General features: G+C 37.5%; 1 protein-coding gene across 1 annotated transcript in view; it reads right to left on the bottom strand.

Moving 5' to 3' along the window:
- Positions 1 to 19,027, bottom strand: part of LOC140146733 (negative elongation factor D-like) — a 59,371-nt gene that overhangs the window by 4,423 nt on the left and 35,921 nt on the right. Inside the window, exons 9-12 of the mRNA XM_072168608.1 lie at positions 4,882 to 5,061; positions 3,668 to 3,804; positions 1,883 to 1,997; positions 364 to 459 (exon numbers count right to left, since the gene is read on the bottom strand). Coding sequence (XP_072024709.1) covers positions 364 to 459; positions 1,883 to 1,997; positions 3,668 to 3,804; positions 4,882 to 5,061 — 528 coding nt within the window. The remainder of the gene's footprint in view (positions 1 to 363; positions 460 to 1,882; positions 1,998 to 3,667; positions 3,805 to 4,881; positions 5,062 to 19,027) is intronic.

The raw sequence follows: 19,027 nt of genomic DNA on the forward strand, positions 1-19,027 counted from the left end.
CGATGTGTAAGATGAGTCCCATCAGAAGGACGGGCTCTCTGGCTTTCATGGTTCATTTAAAAAAAACTATAACATCATTCAAACTGTTACGTTCTGCAAACATAGTAAACATGCTCTTGTATCAGTGGGGTCATATTTTGATCCCCAAATCCACATATTTCCACAAATCCATGGACAAATCTTATCCCTGAGTCCCTAGTACTTCTTATATTAGCCCATATTTGACAATATTTATTAATATTTTCCTGCTTGCAAGTTATTTTGCCCTCGTTTCCCCTCTCTGAATAATACCTGCCTACACCACGGTGTGGCGGGGTGTGTGTGTGTGGGGGGGGGGGTGCACAGATGGCAGTGTCAACCTACCTGTAACATGACATCTAATTGAGGATAGGGGTCTTCAAATAACTTGATAAGCAGCTGTAAGACATTGGTATGAATTAATGGATGACAGTTGACAACCTAAAAGAAAAAATAATAAAAAGATTTGTCAGTGTGATGTGAGCTACAATGTATGACTGTGACAGAAACTATGGAAAAACATGATCATAATATTCCAGATGTATTAAACTGCCTTTAGGCTCCCTTCACAGGTTCTTCCACATATTCTATTAAACCATCGAACTAAATGTAATCCTTAATACATTGATCTTTAGGAAATGAGTCAATGAAACCAATAATCACATATTCACAGCTCTTGCAGTTTTTGAGTTCAGGCCAATAATGTATCAAATTGTGGGCATTCCCCTCCTTAAATCGCCTGTTTGAGTGCAATTTATTATATTTATAGCACACCTCAACTTCTTAACAAGTGCAATTTAATAGCACACCTGACAGCCCGCCTTAACATTTCTAGAAGTGCAATTTGTAGCATGCCTGTTACTTTCAAAACTCAACCCCTGGGTAAAGCTACCCACATTATCCATTTTTGTATCACTTCTGTACCCTAAAATTAAATCACATCCTCTTGTATGATACCCCCCATGTGTGGATTTAGTGTGAGTTTCCAACCATGCAGTTTCACACACACCCACATTCCAACCATGGAATTTTCCAGACACACCCCCGCAGTGCCCACACCCCTCCCTAGACAATGGACTTACTCTTACTGTGGAGGTGTTTGTATCACAAAATGGAAGGTGTTATACTCTGATCAGCTCGTAATAAGCGGGACTCATAACATCGTGGATTGATATAGAATGGCGTACACACAGCTGGGCGCAGCACCTACGCGAACTGCGCTTTGCATTTTGTGTGAATGACGCATGTTTTTGTGAACTCACACATACGTAAGTTGGAACTGTATTAACTCGCGCAGTAACAAAAACCGAATAATTCCCGCCTATTAAGAGCTTCTTCTTCTTAAGAGCTGATCATAGTATATACCCCTTATGGCTCAAAGAAGCTGTCTCCAACTATGTAGTTCAATGTTTGTGATCAGACTCCACAGTTGGTATGTGTATGATATGCACCCCTCCACATTATGAATGCAGATGCAAACACACCCATCCAATGCATACACATGTCCCTGTTTGTAAATACCTGCAAACAAGGACCTCATTCTGATTTAATAATCAGATCTAACCGAGGACAAACACACCCAATTTCAATTGACACACCATTGACCTCAAACACACACACCAGACAACTTCCTATCCAACCGTGGCCCATCCTGAAGCCCCTAAATGTGGACCTGTTTAAATGCATTTTTACGTTATTTGCGATGTCCTGGTCATATCCAGCAAATCGAGGACGTCCACTGTTTGGTGTGCCATCATTTGTGATGTGTATCCATATGTATGTCCTTGTTTGCAGGTTATTACAAACACACCCCCACCCCTGCATACACACCCCCACACATCCCAACACCTCAGCAAACGCTTACCTCGTCCAATAATAATAAATGTAATGGAGTGTGATCTGTCATTCTTTGGAAATAACTAGGCTCTGTCACAGTCTTCTCCACCCAGTACAGTACACCAATACCAACAATGGGATATCTGAAAAGAAGATACTAGAGTAAGCAATTATTACTTTAGAATTGGGGATAGTAACAAATCATTAATATGTAATATTTAAAACGAATTGAGATGAGATGGTTGGGATCAACAAAAAAGACTACATTCATAACTCATCTGCCGTGGTTTCAAGAAATAAAATCACCAAATTCCTCCTTCAGTGAATAGATTCATCAGGTTTGTACATCAAATCAAATTAGTAATTTTGCTTGTCAAAACCAGTAAGTTTTACTTACTAATATTTAAATCCATCTCTTGGAGGACTTCATCAGATGTGAGCATCTGATCCACTTTCCCGGAAACTGGCTTCCGGTTTTGAGTAGTCTTACTTCCAGTCTTCAAAAGTGGGTCAAATACGTGACTTAGGAAATAAGTGCCCTCCTCTCTGTTCATGGTCTTTGTCCCCCTCTTTCTGATCTCCATCGCTTCTCGTACATGTACTTCTCTAGACTTTCTGACATGTTCCTTGCCAAGTATCTTGGAATCCTCCCAATTGACGACATGATTTGCCCTTGCGACATGGTCGGATATGGCCGACTTTGTTTGCTCTTGCTCGGATGCCCTACGTTCTGACCGTGTGAACTTTTTATCGTTGGCTTTCTTGACTTCCGCTTGGTGTTCCATGAGCCTAATCCCAAACAGGCGAGACGTCTCGCCAACATAACTGAGATCGCAATTTTGGCAGCCGATCAAGAGCAAACAAAGTCGGCCATATCAGCTTGTCTCATGTCGCAAGGGCAAATCATGTCGTCAATTGGGAGGATTCCAAGATACTTGGCAAGGAACATGTCAGAAAGTCTAGAGAAGTACATGTACGAGAAGCGATGGAGATCAGAAAGAGGGGACAAAGACCATGAACAGAGAGGAGGGCACTTATTTCCTAAGTCACGATTTGACCCACTTTTGAAGACTGGTAGTAAGACTACTCAACACCGGAAGCCAGTCTCCCGGGAAAGCGGATCAGATGCTCACATCTGATGAAGTCCTCCGACGAGATGGACGAAATATAAGTAATATTAGTAAGTAAAAACTTACTGGTTTTGACACCAAATTCCTGTTGAAATTCCATTCATCAAGAAAGACATTTACAAAAACTCATTCTTCCCAAGAACAAGCAGAGCCTGGAATTCACTTAGTTGCACTTCCACAGCAGCCTTATCCATAGAACACTTCAAGAAAAAACTCCAGCATGCCAGACACATGGTGCCTGCAGTTTTCATTGTCCTGCTGATATCAAATTCAGAAGGTTCAACTCATTATGGGGCACACTGTAAGGCAAAAAAAACCATGTTTGTTTCCTGTAGCAGGTCCAAAAAGTCAAATGCGAAATGCGTTTTTTTTTATCCATGTCTTGAAATGGAAAAAAAAAACCCTTTTCGCTGCAAATTGGAATGGGAATTTATAGTGTGTTTCTCCGACACACAAAAGAAAAATCATATTTCTTCATATTCAAGAATATTTATATTGTTTATTTGTTGTGTAATGTGTAAATGTTTACTCCAGTAGTGTTTTATATTATTTTTTTGTGATTTTTCCCAGGTTTTTTTTCTTTATAAGTGAAAAAAAATTCAAATGCGCACAATAAGCCGTCAAAAACGAAATGCGAGCACCCTACAGGAAACAAACTTGTGTTTTTTTTGGCCTAATCTTACCTGACGCCTTGAAATATACTTTGTAACTCTGCTATGAGTTCTGAACCGATTTTCTTATCAGCACAGATAAAATGCACCTTTTCTATTGCTTGTTGTGTCGGCTTGACCTCATCTTTGGTTATAGATGTGCGTTTACCCTGCAAATTAACAAGAAAAAATAAAATATCGAAAATGTGCACCAAAATTAGATTATGATTCTATTTCATAGTGGGAAAACATATACATATTAAAAATACTTCCCAATAAGCACCTGCAGATTGCAAAATACCTTTTAAAAGCAGTTTGATGTGATTCTGACTTCAAACTCATTTTGTATCAGAACTATATTTTTGCAGTCACCATTTCAACTAGATTATACAAGACCCATTTTAACCCCGTGAGCACTATACTACCTGCCAATCTAACATTGCCTTTGATTGGTTAATTACATGATATCTTTACTTTAAACACCAATCAGAATGGAGCTTTGCAAATAATTCACCCCAATTTTTTTGCGTGGTGAAATTATTCTAACTATGTTGCTGATTGGTCTAATTGATAATGTAAACTTCTTTTTGGCCAATCGGCATGTAGTTCTCATGGGGTTAAAGTAGAGCCCCTCAAAAAAATAAGTGTAGAAATTTCTCTTTTTTTTTGAGGGCGTACTATTCTCAGATGGTGATGGATGACTATATTTTATGTTATTAATAAGTGCCCATCCAAAATGACTTTGTTAAGCCACCCTGGGCGGTTAATGGAACAAGTACGGTACACCTAAACTAAACTCTGACAATCCAATAGACCTTTTCGAATCGAAGTTTTCCGAAGACAACTGCCATTTGTTTTGGATGACCCCAGTTTGTAATAGGTTACCAACGCTAACACAAACGCAACTATTTCGCCTGAACACAAAAGAGACTGATGTTTACGTCAATTTGTCCGAATCTAAAGTGCCGAAAAATTATGAAAATTTGCACTTTTCTTTCCATTACTATCATATTGTGAAATGCCAAATAGCAGGTTTTAGTTCAATATGTTAGGAAACAATTTTCTTGATTGGCTAAATAAGCTGAGTTTTGCTCAAAAGGGTACCATGATTCATCACATTTCCTCTCCGCCACTTTGACCCCCTAGCTTACTGAATAAATACCACTAACTGCACCTGGTTTTCGTAACTTTTCCAATCTTGATTTGAAATGGCCTATATCGCAAATTTCCCATATTTTTAAGCTTACCTTCTTCCATGTCTCATGCACGCATACAGCATATGCCAGCAAATATGTGTACTTATGCCTATGATCAGGATTAATGGTGGTCCCTGGTTTGAATAAGGTCTGCAAGAACAGGTCCAGGAGTTGAGGAATACGGACTAGCTCTGCTGAAGGTGGGTCCTCTGTGCTGAACATCTTGAAGAGCTGAGTAGAAGACAAATATTGGAGGAAAATATTATTTAAAAAACAAAATGACAGCCAAGTAGATCCCACCAGATGGCCGAGCGGTTAATGTGTTGTGCTGTCTGCCGGGAGAATACGATCAGGCGAGGGTTCGAGCCTTGGGCTTGCCTCAGGTGAGAATTCTCTTCCTCTCCCAAAATGTTCCTATAAGGTTGCAAATCCTACAATTGTGTTCAATTTAATACGATACAGAATAAAATTGTAGAATTCCTTTCACCCCCATACGCAGCTTAGCATGTACAAATATAGGTAGTGTGTATGCGTCATCTTGTGGTTCGGAAGTCGCATAAAGCCGTTGGTCCTGTGTACAAGAAGGGTTAAACCCTATGCATGTTAAGTGTCACAGCTATTCGAACAGAGAAGGGGGACCATCCCCGGTTCTGATATCTGCAATCACAATCCTAGGTTCCAGGATCGTGCGTTGGTAAACTGTGCGCACGTAAAGCCTGTGCGACAATACTCAAAAATTGAGGTACAGCACGTATATAGGAAGAAGAACAACAACAGCTGCTGACACTTGAGGTCTAGTCTACTTTGTATTCCCACTTTAAAATTTATATTTCAATATCAAATCATTTCAGAATGATACAAGTTCAGAATGAGAATCAATCCCATCCAAAAAATGTGATGCCCTGAGAAAAAAGGTCGAGTCTGGGCAGAGGGGTCACTGGGGATGTGTTGTGTTTTGTGTAAGGGCATAGCTGGGGTGAATTATTTATCAAAAAGGGACTGCAAGGCAGTCTACATGAGGTCAGGTGATAATACTCCTGGTAAGATAAAGTAGGATAGTCTGATTCTATCACAAGCTATTTCTACCTTGGTTGAATAACAGTGATCCAACTCCCCATTTATAGAATTTCATCCCGGTATTTCATTCCCTTTGATTATACAAGAGTCAAATACTGTAAATGACCCCTAAATGACCTTTGACCCCAATTCCGTGTATAACTTTTAGACACTAGCTATAATAGGTGATGTATGTGTGCAAGTAATGTCATCTTGCTGTGTAATTTTTGGAAAAGTAGCATTTTTAGTGAAAAATCATGTTTTGAGCCATAAAGGCCTTTGGATAATCTATGACCCTGAGTTTTGCAAGTAACATTTGAGGCACCACCCACTTTGATATAAAATTGGATAAATTGAGCCCATATTGATTGGTCGAGCTATGAGTTTTTAAATATTGGACTCAACTACGTCTCATCCAATATTTTAAAACTCATAGCTTGACCAATAAATATGGGCTCAATTGGTCCAATTTTTATATCAAAATTGTTCAATACATACGTCTGCAATGGCTCATTTTGTGCTTGCAAGAAGAACACGGCAGAAACAGAATAAAGCTAAAGGGAAAAATGTGCTATGGATGGCCCCATATAGAATAATACGCAAATTAGGCTCTTCCAGTTGAAGTCCATAGAACCCCTATGGAAGACATGACCAGGGACAGGCGATTTGCGCTGAATTATTTTTCCGCGTAATTCCGCAAGAATGGCTATTTTTTCCTGTGGGCAGGGATACATGATTTGCACTGAAAAAAAGTTCCGCGCAATTTGCTATTTTTTTCCGCGCAAATCGCCTGTCCCTGGACATGACCTAAATCTTTCACACAGGGAGTGTGAATTTCAAATAGGGTTACCTGAATGGGTGACTCTGTTTAAATCTACACCCCCTGTGTAGGAGACTAGGGACATGTCTTCCACAGGGGGAATATGGATTGCAACTGGAATACCCCATTACAAGTAGGTTAATCCATGGACGAAAAAGATAACAGACCGCATGCAGTCAAAGTCTCAGCATCACGTACGAGGAAAGTGTACGCGTCGCGCGTTACCATGGTGACGGCACCAACACGCGTCATGACACAACAGCACAACAATACACTGCAGACATCGTAACGGCTCACAGGAGCTAGATTTCGTACTGTATAAACAAGTAAAATCACAAATTTAATTTGCGGCAATTCTGGATGATGATAACCTTAGGAAATATAATCCACATCTACAAATAAACCTAAATATAATTATTCCGAAATTGTTTTTGGAGAGTAAAGAGCAGAAAACAAGAAGGTCATAAGGTAAGCTTAATACATTACAATAAACATTGGTTAAACCCGGTGCCTAGGTAAGCTTAAATTTTCATTTTACCGCATAGCGAAAGCCTGATATAAATAATAATAATAATATTGAATGGCTTATTTTCGTGTGATACAAGAATATATTGCACTTTCGATAGAAAAATATTCTTGTATCACACTCAAAGCCATTCAATATTATATAATTATCTCTGAAATAGACAGCATCTCTACTTTTAAATATCTACATCTACATTGTCTCTGAAGTAGAGAAAATTGCAATCACATCATTTCGTGAATCCCTTCTATCTCCAGGTGAACCAGTAGTGTTTCTAGAAGTTCATTGGATATTTGTCCTTGAACCAGAAGTGTTCTTTTTCCAACTAAATGCTTCAGCAAATGCCGCCCTGTATTTCGCATTACTGACATTATACAAAACTGGATTAAGAGCCGAATTCAACAGTGCTGTTACACGTCCTAACCATGCCATATAATCAAAAACTTGTTTAGATGTAATCATAACCTTGTCCGCAAACCTGCGTAAGATATCGTTAAATACAATGATCCGTAATGGAAGAAGACATATGAAGGAAACGGTTCCAGTCAGTATTAACATTATTTTGTGCTATTTGGTTTCTTACGGTTGATGTCTCTGCACTAGTGTTCGGTCTTGTACTCAGCGTGTAAATTATCTTTATAAACATGTACGTACACATCACAACCGCTAGAGTAAATTGACTTATATCGAAAAATGCTGTTACATGTCCAGCAACGTGAGTTGAAACAAGGTCTACATTGGGCTCACAAGTTGTGAATTTTGACACTAAAGAGCGATACACACTTTCATTTGGCCAACTTACACAAACATGTTTAACATTATGGATATAATCCACACAGATATGATCATCGTTGTAGTCCAGCGTTTTCCTTTGATCAATAAAAATCTCATTGGACGACAGATGGCTAGATATCGTTCATTATAATGTTTTCAGAATCTTGCTTCCTATACTTCTCCACACAATTTAAAACGTCAAAAAAATCTCAATGGGGGCACTCAACTTTAGAAGTGACAGGTATGTGCCTACCGGCATCGCGAAGTAGGGGCCTATCGGGTACAAAGCGTTATTTTAAAAATGGGGGTCATTGGGTACAAACAAAATAAAAAAGTCATTGGGTATAATATTTTGAAAAAAGGGGGTCATTGAGTATAAGATTTCAAAAAAGTGTCATCGGGTAGAAAATTTTGAAACAAGGCGGTTCTCGAACCACGAGTCTCGCCTGCTTTCGCGATCGCCTGCTTTTACGATTACTTTTGGTAGAAGTAAATGAACCTGCAACAACCCATGGCGATTTGCCTGTTCAATTTGAGCTTGATTGGACCAATATTGGAATTTGACCTTTGATCCCTAAATTTTGGTGGGTCTCGGCTGGGCACAATTACCTGGCTGATGGTGACTGTACCCACAAAGTTTCATGCCCATCCAACAATTTTTACTAATGTGACCTTAGATGACCCCTACTGACCCCAAAATGACCTTCCAAAAATTGAGCTCTAAATGTTGACTGTACATGTCATGCCCATACAACAGTTTTAGTCATTTGACTTCAGATGACCTCTGAGTGACCTCAGATGACCTTGCAATGACTGTCCAAACATTTGGCTCTAAATGATGACTGTACCCACCAAGTTTCATGCCCCTGTGACAGTTTTTAGTAATGTGACCTCAGATGACCCCTGTGTGACCTTGGATGACCCCGAAATTACCTTCAGAAACTTTGACTCTAAATGTTGACTGCACCCACCAAGTTTCATGCCTATATGACAGTTTTTAGTAATTTGACCTCAGATGACCCCTGGGTGACCTCGGATGACCCCGAAATAATCTTCTGAACATTTGACTCTAAATGTTGACTGTACCCACCAAGTTTCATGCCCATACGACAGTTTTAGTAGTTTGACCTTAGATGACCCCTGGGTGACCTCGGATGACCCGAAACAATCTTCCTAACATTTGACTCTAAATGTTGATTGTACCCACCAAGTTTCATGCCCATACGACAGTTTTAGTAATTTGACCTTAGATGACCCCTGGGTGACCTCGGATGACCCGAAATAATCTTCCTAACATTTGACTCTAAATGTTGATTGTACCCACCAAATTTCATGCCCATACAACAGTTTTTAGTAATTTGACCTCAGATGACCCCTGGGTGACCTCAGATGACCCCGAAATAATCTTCCGAACATTTGACTCGATGTAGCACCCCAACAGAGACATGTTTGACATAAAAACCCATTTTAGACATTTAAAAAAAAAATGCTTCCTTCACCCTAAAAAGGTGGTTTTAAATGGTCAGTTTCCTATACTTTTGTACATGAGAGACATTCTTCAAAGTCTTTTTTTGGCCTAATGTTTTGGCCTACATGACCGAAATTGATATGTAATGCGCAATATAAAAACAATATTTCATTAAATTTTTGACCCCCCCTCAACTTGAGTGTGTGGGAGGGGCCACATGGGGGGGTACTAGTGTGCATCCTCTGGTCATACTACCCCCAAGTTTCGTGCCCATACGACAGTTTTTAGTCATTTGACCTCAGATGACCCCTGGATGACCTTGGGTGACCTTGACGCACTAACCAATACAAACTTGTTCTGTCTGGGGTGAAGATGCACCCACCCACCAAGTTTGAAGAACGTGCAACCCCTAGACTCCGAGAAAATAGGTTTTTGCATTTTATGCATAAATTATGCAAATTAGGTACTTAATTACCATATTTTGTGCTGAAAATCGAATCAAGTTGAGATCCTCTGGTCATACTACCCCCTACCACGTTTCATCATCATAGGGCTTAGGGATCTTACCAATCCCCCAGATACAGCTCCACAAGGCGGATTTCTTCAGATTTCCAACCATATTTGTAGAATCGTTCCGCATAAATTATGCAAATTAACAACTAAATGCGCATACTTTTCGCCGAAACTAATCAGGTGATCAGCAGATGTGTATCATAGCTGCCACCAGGTTTCGTTACCATGCGCCCGACGGATCTTGAGATAGTCTGTCCACAAACTCCGCTATCAATTTGCACTGATTTTCGCATAAATTATGCAAATTAGCTATGTTAATTTGCATATTTTTCCCCGAAAACATAGGGTTACGGAGCAAACTTGGATACCCTTCCTCCCACCAAGTAGCGTCGCCGTAAGTCTTACGGTTCCCCAGATACAGCTCCGGACGGACAAACATACATCCACACTCCCACACACCCCCCCACATACCCCCACACACGGACAGACAGAAATAGTGATTACTAAGTCCCACCCTGAACAAAGTTCAGGCGAGACAAAAATGGAGCAAATTTTGGCAAAATTGTGAAAAAATTGAGCAAAATTTGAAAATTCGGCATTTTTTTTTGGCATTTTGATGATGCTAGAAAATCTTTAAAAAAGGGGGTCAATGGGTAGCCGCAACCAAAAAAAGGGGGGTCATCGGGTATGGAAACTAAAAAAAAGGGGTCATCGGGTTTGACTTTTAAAAAAAGGGGGTCATCAGGTATAGTTGACTTCAAAAGAGGGGCCTATTGACAGGCACATACCGTCACTTCTAAAGTTGAGTGCCCCCCAGGCCTATTACATTTTGTAATTTATATGCACCATGCCAAATTAAGCTATCGGTTAGGAAAATATATTGACAATATCAGCAGTGCTTTCAATCAAATTGGATTTGATGGTATTTGGAGTTCATCTAACATTTACTAGTAGACTTGGCAAGTTCAAGTGTAAATGTATCACTTGCTGAGAGAGAAATGGACTCAATAATGCATACATATGTGTTGAGATGTTACACAAGCCCCACAAGGAGTGCATTGGATGCATCAACATCATTCAGAGAAAGTGCATTACTATGTCTAATCTCATGAGCCACAAGGGATCTGCATTTATTAACCTATTTCATAAATGAAAAATTATTTCTATTATTTTTAAAACAAACAAAACACTGATGTCTTAAAATCTGACCGATATCAATGTACCCACAGTAAAAAAAAAATTAATCAATCCTGCAAGAAGTTAAACAGACAGCGTGAATTACGTGAAACTGAGCGCAGGTGCAATTATACAGTATTTATGCACTAGCTGCATATTTTTACATGGCTTTTCTGATTGGCTATGTGGTTGTTTATAGAAATAAGATAAAGTACCATATTCATTCCATTAATTGCCCATGCCCCTATAAGCACCCACCCAGTGACTTTACAACAAGCAAACTGATATTTATTTAAGGAGGATTTTGTGATCCTAGCATCCCCTTTTTATTACATTTTTCAGTAGATATCCATGAAAAAAGCTTATTCCCAAAATTTCATTTCATTCCGATTTTGCGTTTGTGAGTTATGCATGATTATGTATAACTGCTCCATAGCTCCATAGCCCACTGTTGTAATTTCGTTCTGTGTTGTAATTTCGTTCTGGTATACCAGAACGAAATTCAAATTTGACAATATTTTTGCTAAACAAATTAATCTGCAAGAATTTTCTTGTACATAAACAATATGTAGCTAGAGGTTTCCAGTGGTATAAAAATCTACGCATTTTTTCTATTCTACAGACACTGTTTAGTAGAAGTTGATTTCCAAGGGTGCACAATAACCTCATCTTCCAAATTATATATAATGTTTCCATGGCAACGGTACAGGTCTTAATACGAGCTGGAGTTGGGCCCTTCTTCCACTAATATACTGCAAGTGCCAGTTCCATATTATAAATAGCTACAGAAATTAGGTAATCGCCATTATGCACAAGTAGAACTCATGTAATATGTTAGCAAGAAAAGTTTATTGTAGTGAAAAGCAGATTTCATGGATGAACAAAATTCCTCTTTAACCCTATATTTGTGGAAGAAGGACCCAACTCCATGGAGTTGGGCCTTTCTTCCATGAAAACCAGGATTAAGTGTACGTGGAAGACAATTTAGAGAGTGGATTTTGGCTCATCTTTCACACACAAGGAATAACAGTCTGCTGGCAATAAAATGTTGGGTCTAACTCATTTTTCTAAAAAATTGGAGTTGGGCCCTTCTTCCACTCAGGTATTCATTTGATAAGCTGATTTGTTTATAGAGAGCTGACATTCGCCAAATAAAAACTATTTGATACTAGCAGTGCTAAGTGGCAATTATGTGTACAAAGTATACAATTGTGCAATTGCAGACAATGTTAACAATTAAGGGTGCTATTATGGCTATTAAACAAATCAGTTATAGCACATCAGATCCTTGAGGAGCCTTTCTCCATTAAGTAAATTAAGAAATGCCACATTGGTCTATTCCAGTTGAAATCCACACTCCCCCTGTGGAATATTTTGGAAATATCTTCCACAGGGGAGTATGTTTTTAAATATAATTGGTTAGGGTTAATCATTTTGAAAAATAACACGTTTTTCATCCCCATCCACACCGACTTTTGATGCCGCATCAATTTTTTTGTTATTTGTTATTTTCAAAAAAACTGTAAAAATTCCAGGAAAAAGGTTCTAAATAAATATATCATACCTATTTTTGTTTGTGTGTCCATCATTTTCAACTATTTCTCAATGAAAATGCACTACACTATGAAACATGTCTTCTTTAGGGGCTGTGCAAGCAATACTTATGGTGGGAGGGTAAAATTGGGGGGGCAAGAAATTTTTGGTGAGCCAAAGGGGGGGGGGGACAAGTAATTTTTGGCAAGGCAAGAGGGAGAGACAAGCAATTTTTGGCACACATTCATGATAAAACGCTCTAGAAAGGCGTAGGAAAACACTTTTTTTTTGGCAGGCTGAGAGGGGGAGCAAGCAATTCTTGACAGGCCAAGACGGGGCAAGCAATTTTTTGGACGCTATTTGGAAATTTTACCCTTCCTATCCATTTATCTGTTCCTATGTTACTTCATAACCTGCCTTTTCTGATTAAGTAATTTGGTGTGGACATATTTTCGATTTACTAATATGTGTTGTTTCAACAAGAGAACTACCTGTGACCAACCAACCAACTAACTATATAGATCTAATCAAATTAATTGATGAAACTAAACCCGGCTACCACATAGTACATGTCACCTCACAAAGCCATCAAAACTACAGTGTATCTCAAAAAAATGTACCTATTTTTGATATGGTAATATTTGATTGTTGTTGGATAACATCTGGTACAAATTTCATGTTAGGCCATCTTAATTATTTAAATCCTGTGTCTTAAAGCTGCCGCGCGCGTTAGTAAAATCGTGTGCGTAGTCCTCTTTGAAAATCAAGAATTTTTTTTTTTTATCTCTTTTTTTTTTTTTAAACAAACAGGCGAAAATAAAACTCAAAATTCGTATTTCATTTAAAGTTTTCGATTTTTTCGCAAATTTGGATACAAAAGAAAAACCGTCAAAAAACGTAATGCGCTACAGGAAACAAACTTGTTTTTTTTTTGCCTTATATTGCAATTTTGTAATCAGCTGATATATTACAATGGGCTATTCCATTTAAAATCCACACTACCCCTGTGGAAGATTTTGAAAATATCTTCTGCAAAGGGAGTATGAGTTTCAAATAGAATAGACAATTGGGTAACTTCCATTTGAAATACTCACTCCAGTTATGCAAGATATAGGTAAAGCCGTAATACAGAGGGTGTATGGATTTCAAAATGATTGTTTCTGACCAATTACATTTGATAAACATACTCCCCCGGTGGAAGATATTTCCAAAATCTTCCACAGGGGTAGTGTGAATTTTAAATGGAATAGCCCAATATTTCCAACATGTGATTGCAAAATTAATGTTTAGTACAAACTTTTTAGGACACACTGTAGACGACGCTGTGCAGGGGATGATATCATTATCGAAGCACTTATTGTTTATTGCATCCGGGTGATGAAGGAGCTACAGATCATCAGGTACAAAGACTATTATACAAGACCACGGTCAGGCACGGTGACAGGACTTGATTTTTTACAGAGGCTATGAGCCATATATCTGGACACTTCTGCTGTAACTAACTTTTGAACCACCGAATAAAATGAACTCCACAGTTGATGAGATGGATTGTGACATTCTAATTCCAAGCAAAGAGGCAATTACATTATTATACAACACATTCCACAAGGTACTCTTTCTCGGGTTGTACCTCTGGTCGCTTGCATTTGGTCTTTTCGAATTTAGCTATGCTGTTCGTAGTGTATCGCATCAATGGCATGCGTAACACAACTAATTTTTATTTATCCAACTTGGCTGTGAGTGATATCGCGTTGCTTGTTGCTGGTGCGATACGGTATCTTAAGCCGTACTTCTCTACACCATTGTTTTACAGTAATTCCTTTTCTACTGCATTAGGCTGTTTGATATCTGAAATAACAATCCGTCTTTTTTACTTTGCATCGGTTTTCTTCATATGGTTGGTAACATTTGAACGATATCTAGCCATATGTCATCCAATGAGATTTTTACTGATCAAAGGAAAACGCTGGACAACAACGATGACCATATCTGTGTGGATTATTTCCTTAGTTATATCAAGTCTTGCTTTCCCGTACCATAGAATTGAACATGTATGCGTAAGTTGGCCTAATGGAAGTGAGTATCGCTCTTTAGTGTCAAAATTCACAACTTGCCGGCCCAATATAGACCGTATTTCTACCCATGTTGCTGGACATGTTACGGCATTTTTCGATTTAAGTCAATTTACTCTAGCGGTTGTGATGTGTACGTACATGTTTATAAAGATAATTTACAGGCTAAGTACAAGACCTAACACTAGTGCAGAGACATCAATAACAAGAAACCAAATCGCACGAATGTTGATACTGAATGGTACGATTTTCTTCATATGTCTTCTCCCATTTCGGATCATTATATTTACCGATATCATAAGCGAGTTTGCGGACAAGTTTATAGTTTCAACTAAATTTTTTGTTTATGTGGCTTGGTTAGGACGTGTAACGGCACTGTTGAACTCAGCTTTAAATCCAGTTTTGTATAATGTCAGTAATGCAAAATACAGGGTGGCATTTGCTGAAGCATTTGGTTGTAAAAAGAAGACAACTTCTGGTTCAGGGACAAATATCCAATGTACTTCTAGAAACACTACTGGTTCACATGGAGATTGAAGGGACTCAGCAAACAATGCAATTGTTCAGAGACAATGTAGAAGTAAATATCGAGGGTTGACAAACAGAAGGCCTTAACTCAAAAAGTGCCTTTTTGAGAAAAATGAGTAAAATAATATTTTGCATTGAGATGTGACCAAGTATTATTGTGCTATAGATGCAATAGGAAGTTGAATTGAGTTAAGGCTTATGATTTTAAGAATCTGTGGGTATTACAGATTATTTTGGTACAAAATCTCAACATGGCCAAAAGTGAGTTAAGGCCTTCTGTTTGTCAACCCTCAATATTTTCTCTATTTCAGAGATAATATAAAAGTCGAGACTTCATATATTTCAGAGATAATGTATATTAGTGAATTTATCTATTTCTGAGATAATGTATATTAGTGAATTTATCTATTTCTGAGATAATGTATATTAGTGAATTTATCTATTTCTGAGATAATGTAATAGTAGAGACTTTCTCTTTTCTCCAAATGTGAAATTAATTAGCGATTTTGGAGATTTCCTTCATTTTGGAGATTGTGTAAATATGGAGATATTCTCTATTTCAGAAATAATGTAAAAGTAGAAATGTCTTATTTCTCTAAAAGTTTAATTATTTATTTTCTCTCTGATTTTGGAGCTAATATAAAGTAGAGAGTTCCCCCATTTTCCGAGATTGTGTAATTAAGTAGATTTTGTTTTTCTCTAAATGTCTCTACTTTGAAGACACTGTTGAAGTAGAATTTTCTCTATTTCATAGATAATATAAAATTAATGTAGAGATTTCTTTATTCACTAAATGTCAAATTAGTGATTTTCTCTATTTTGGAGACAATGCACACAAGTACTAGTGATTAAATGGAGTCTATTTTGGAGATCATGTAAAATAAGTACAGATTTTCTCTTTACTCTCAAATATAGTGTTTTTCTCAAATTTGGAGATCATGTAAAATAAAAAGACTGTGATTTGGAAATCATTTGTATTCTTATTTCCTAAGATTTGTTTCATTAGAGATTTTACTATTTCTGGACAGATGATTGGTTGATTACCATTGATCACTTTTACTATCAGCCTCTCTGTGTGATAGTTTTTACCATCATAGTGCTGCATACAGTGCGCCTGCGCCAAGCCGTCAGCGCTGACTCTTAGACTTCGCCGATTTAGTTATGGGGTGGACCCAAAAAGTGAAGTATATCACGGCAAAACATGGTGTTATGTTGATGACAAAATGTATATCGTAACTTGAATAGTATTTTAGTAATAGAATTTATGTACGAGTGATATAAAACAAATATTAACTGTCTTAAATTTGTGTAATGGTCGAAATATAATCACTCGGTGAAAGATGTATTGTTCCATTCCACAATCCATCTTTCACCTCGTGATTATATTTCGACCATTACACTCATAGACAGTTAATATTTGCACACTATTACATGTAGATAAATAGCGTGTGAATTTGTCATCTTCTCTATTAAATAGAATTGATAGTTTAAGGGTGTATTAGAAATATTTTGAAATCAATACAGCAAAACAAGGTTTTAATTTTTTAACAGTCCATCCTCTCGTTTTGTTTATTTTATTGAAAAAAATACCCGATGCAAAATTTATCACTTTTAAAATAAAGTTGATGAGAGGGTGCTATACTGGACTTGGAAATTTTGCATGTAAATTCAAGGGGAATGTTTTGCTTATTTTTGCAAACCACTGAAAAGTGATGTTCTATTTTTGTTTTATATCCTCATCGTCACAAACTTTGCATAAGGTAGATTTAGAGGCTTTTAATACAATTAAGAAAGAAAAAGAAAAAGAAAATTATATCCTATCAAATTCCAGAGAGAGGCAATTTGATAGAAATTGATTTAACTGGGGCACAGTGGTACGCGGAACAGCCGCTTTTCAAGTGAAAGTACTGGTAATGACAATACTGTTTAATGGCTGCACTCCCTCTGCATATGGATTTGGAGGGTTTTTTCGTATTTAAAGACAATCTTGAACTTGATAATTTTTAATACCAATGATGTTTCAGAGGAAAGTAATATACCTAACACATATCATGAGGCAGTCAATGACAGTCAAAATGTTTCAACTAAAAATTCCATTGACTTTGCCTGCAAAGTTCCAAGTCCGGTAGTACCCGCTAAACATTATTTAGAGGTTAATAACTGCGCATCGGTTATTTGGAGGGCATTGTGAAAAATCTAAACATTTTGCCTTTGGAACCGAGGGATATTCCGAGGTCCAAAGGCAAAATGTTTAAATTTTTCACAATGCCCGACATATTACCGATGCAAAGTTATTTTAATAACTTAAAACGTCATTCATAACCGTCACTTTCATCTCTTCACTTTACATAATAACACAAAATTTACTCAAAAGTTTATAAAAATAGGTGATTTTTACATCTTCACTTTCCAAAAATCGATCAGGCTAAAACAAGACGACCAATAACAAAAGTGCGTATCACAATCCGTGCAAATATGGTAGCGTGCATTCCAAATCGGCAGCCAGCGCCGCCCAGTTTGTTTGACGCTTTACAACAACAAAGCAAACGCCCGGTCAATTGTAAAGACATTGGAACAATTACACATTTTGCGGTCAATTATGAGACATTAATGACCTTGATTTGCGTTCACGTTTCACAAATAACTAAATGTTGCACGCATCGCGTTTTATTAATGAGGTTATGAATAAAAAATAATAACCTTTTGCGTGAGTGTTTTTTTTTCTTCACTAAAATGAGCAAAATGAGAGTACATGTATGGCCCGTTAAACAATCAAAACATTTTTTTCGGAATCACCCCAGTGTGTATATGTTATAAATCAAGTAAATTTGGAAATTTTTTGTGAATCCCAGCTGGGTTTTTATTTATCCTTATTTTACCCATTTATATCCGATAATATTACTCTTAAAAACTTTCACCATCAATTAATATTAATTTATCCTCGAATGCTCATTACCAAGGAAACATCACAAAATAGGGCTTGGTCAATAGGCCCTATAGATTTGCAATGGGGTTGGACTTTATTGTCGGATTATGGCAATAAAGAAGCATTCTAGACAGCACAAACTATATTCCTGATTGGGCTTAATTTTACATGACAAACAATTTGAGATCATTTGCTTTGAAATTGGACCACTTTACGTTTCTTACTTGTGTGGCAACAAAAAAAAATTGACCACCCCTGGCTTTTACCTTTTTGCTTATAGCTCAAGAATGGTATGTTGCAGTAGGTCAAACTATACTTTTTCTGAATCGTTATGGCCAGAGGAATACTTTGGTGTATGAAATTTGAACCCTATTGTATGAAATTTAACCCCTGTTGACCCCCTTGGGACATGTTTTAAATTTGTTAAGGGTTCATACAACTAAATTTCAGGCAAAAGTTTATCACGCCTATAGTCCCAACTATGTATTGTATAAACATTGTGAAAAATCGGTACAATATTAACAATTTTAGTGTTGATAATCGTGTTTTACTAGAACTTGCGAATGTGATCTCTACAAATTTGAAAAGAAAACGTGATAATTTGAGTGATGTTTACGATTATGTGCGCATGAACACACGAGGTCAAAACGCGATTAGCAGTCGGATGTAAATACGGGAAAATCTTTCCTTTTTCTCAAAGTAGACCTAAAATGTGGAGTCATTTTCTGATTAAGATGTCTGATATCAAATAAATATTCCAAAGTTCAAGGTAACTCGACTTATGGCCTAAAATGTGACCCCTATTTTG

This window comes from Amphiura filiformis, chromosome 2 (assembly GCF_039555335.1).
Source record: "Amphiura filiformis chromosome 2, Afil_fr2py, whole genome shotgun sequence".
Taxonomy (NCBI): Eukaryota; Metazoa; Echinodermata; class Ophiuroidea; order Amphilepidida; family Amphiuridae; genus Amphiura; species Amphiura filiformis.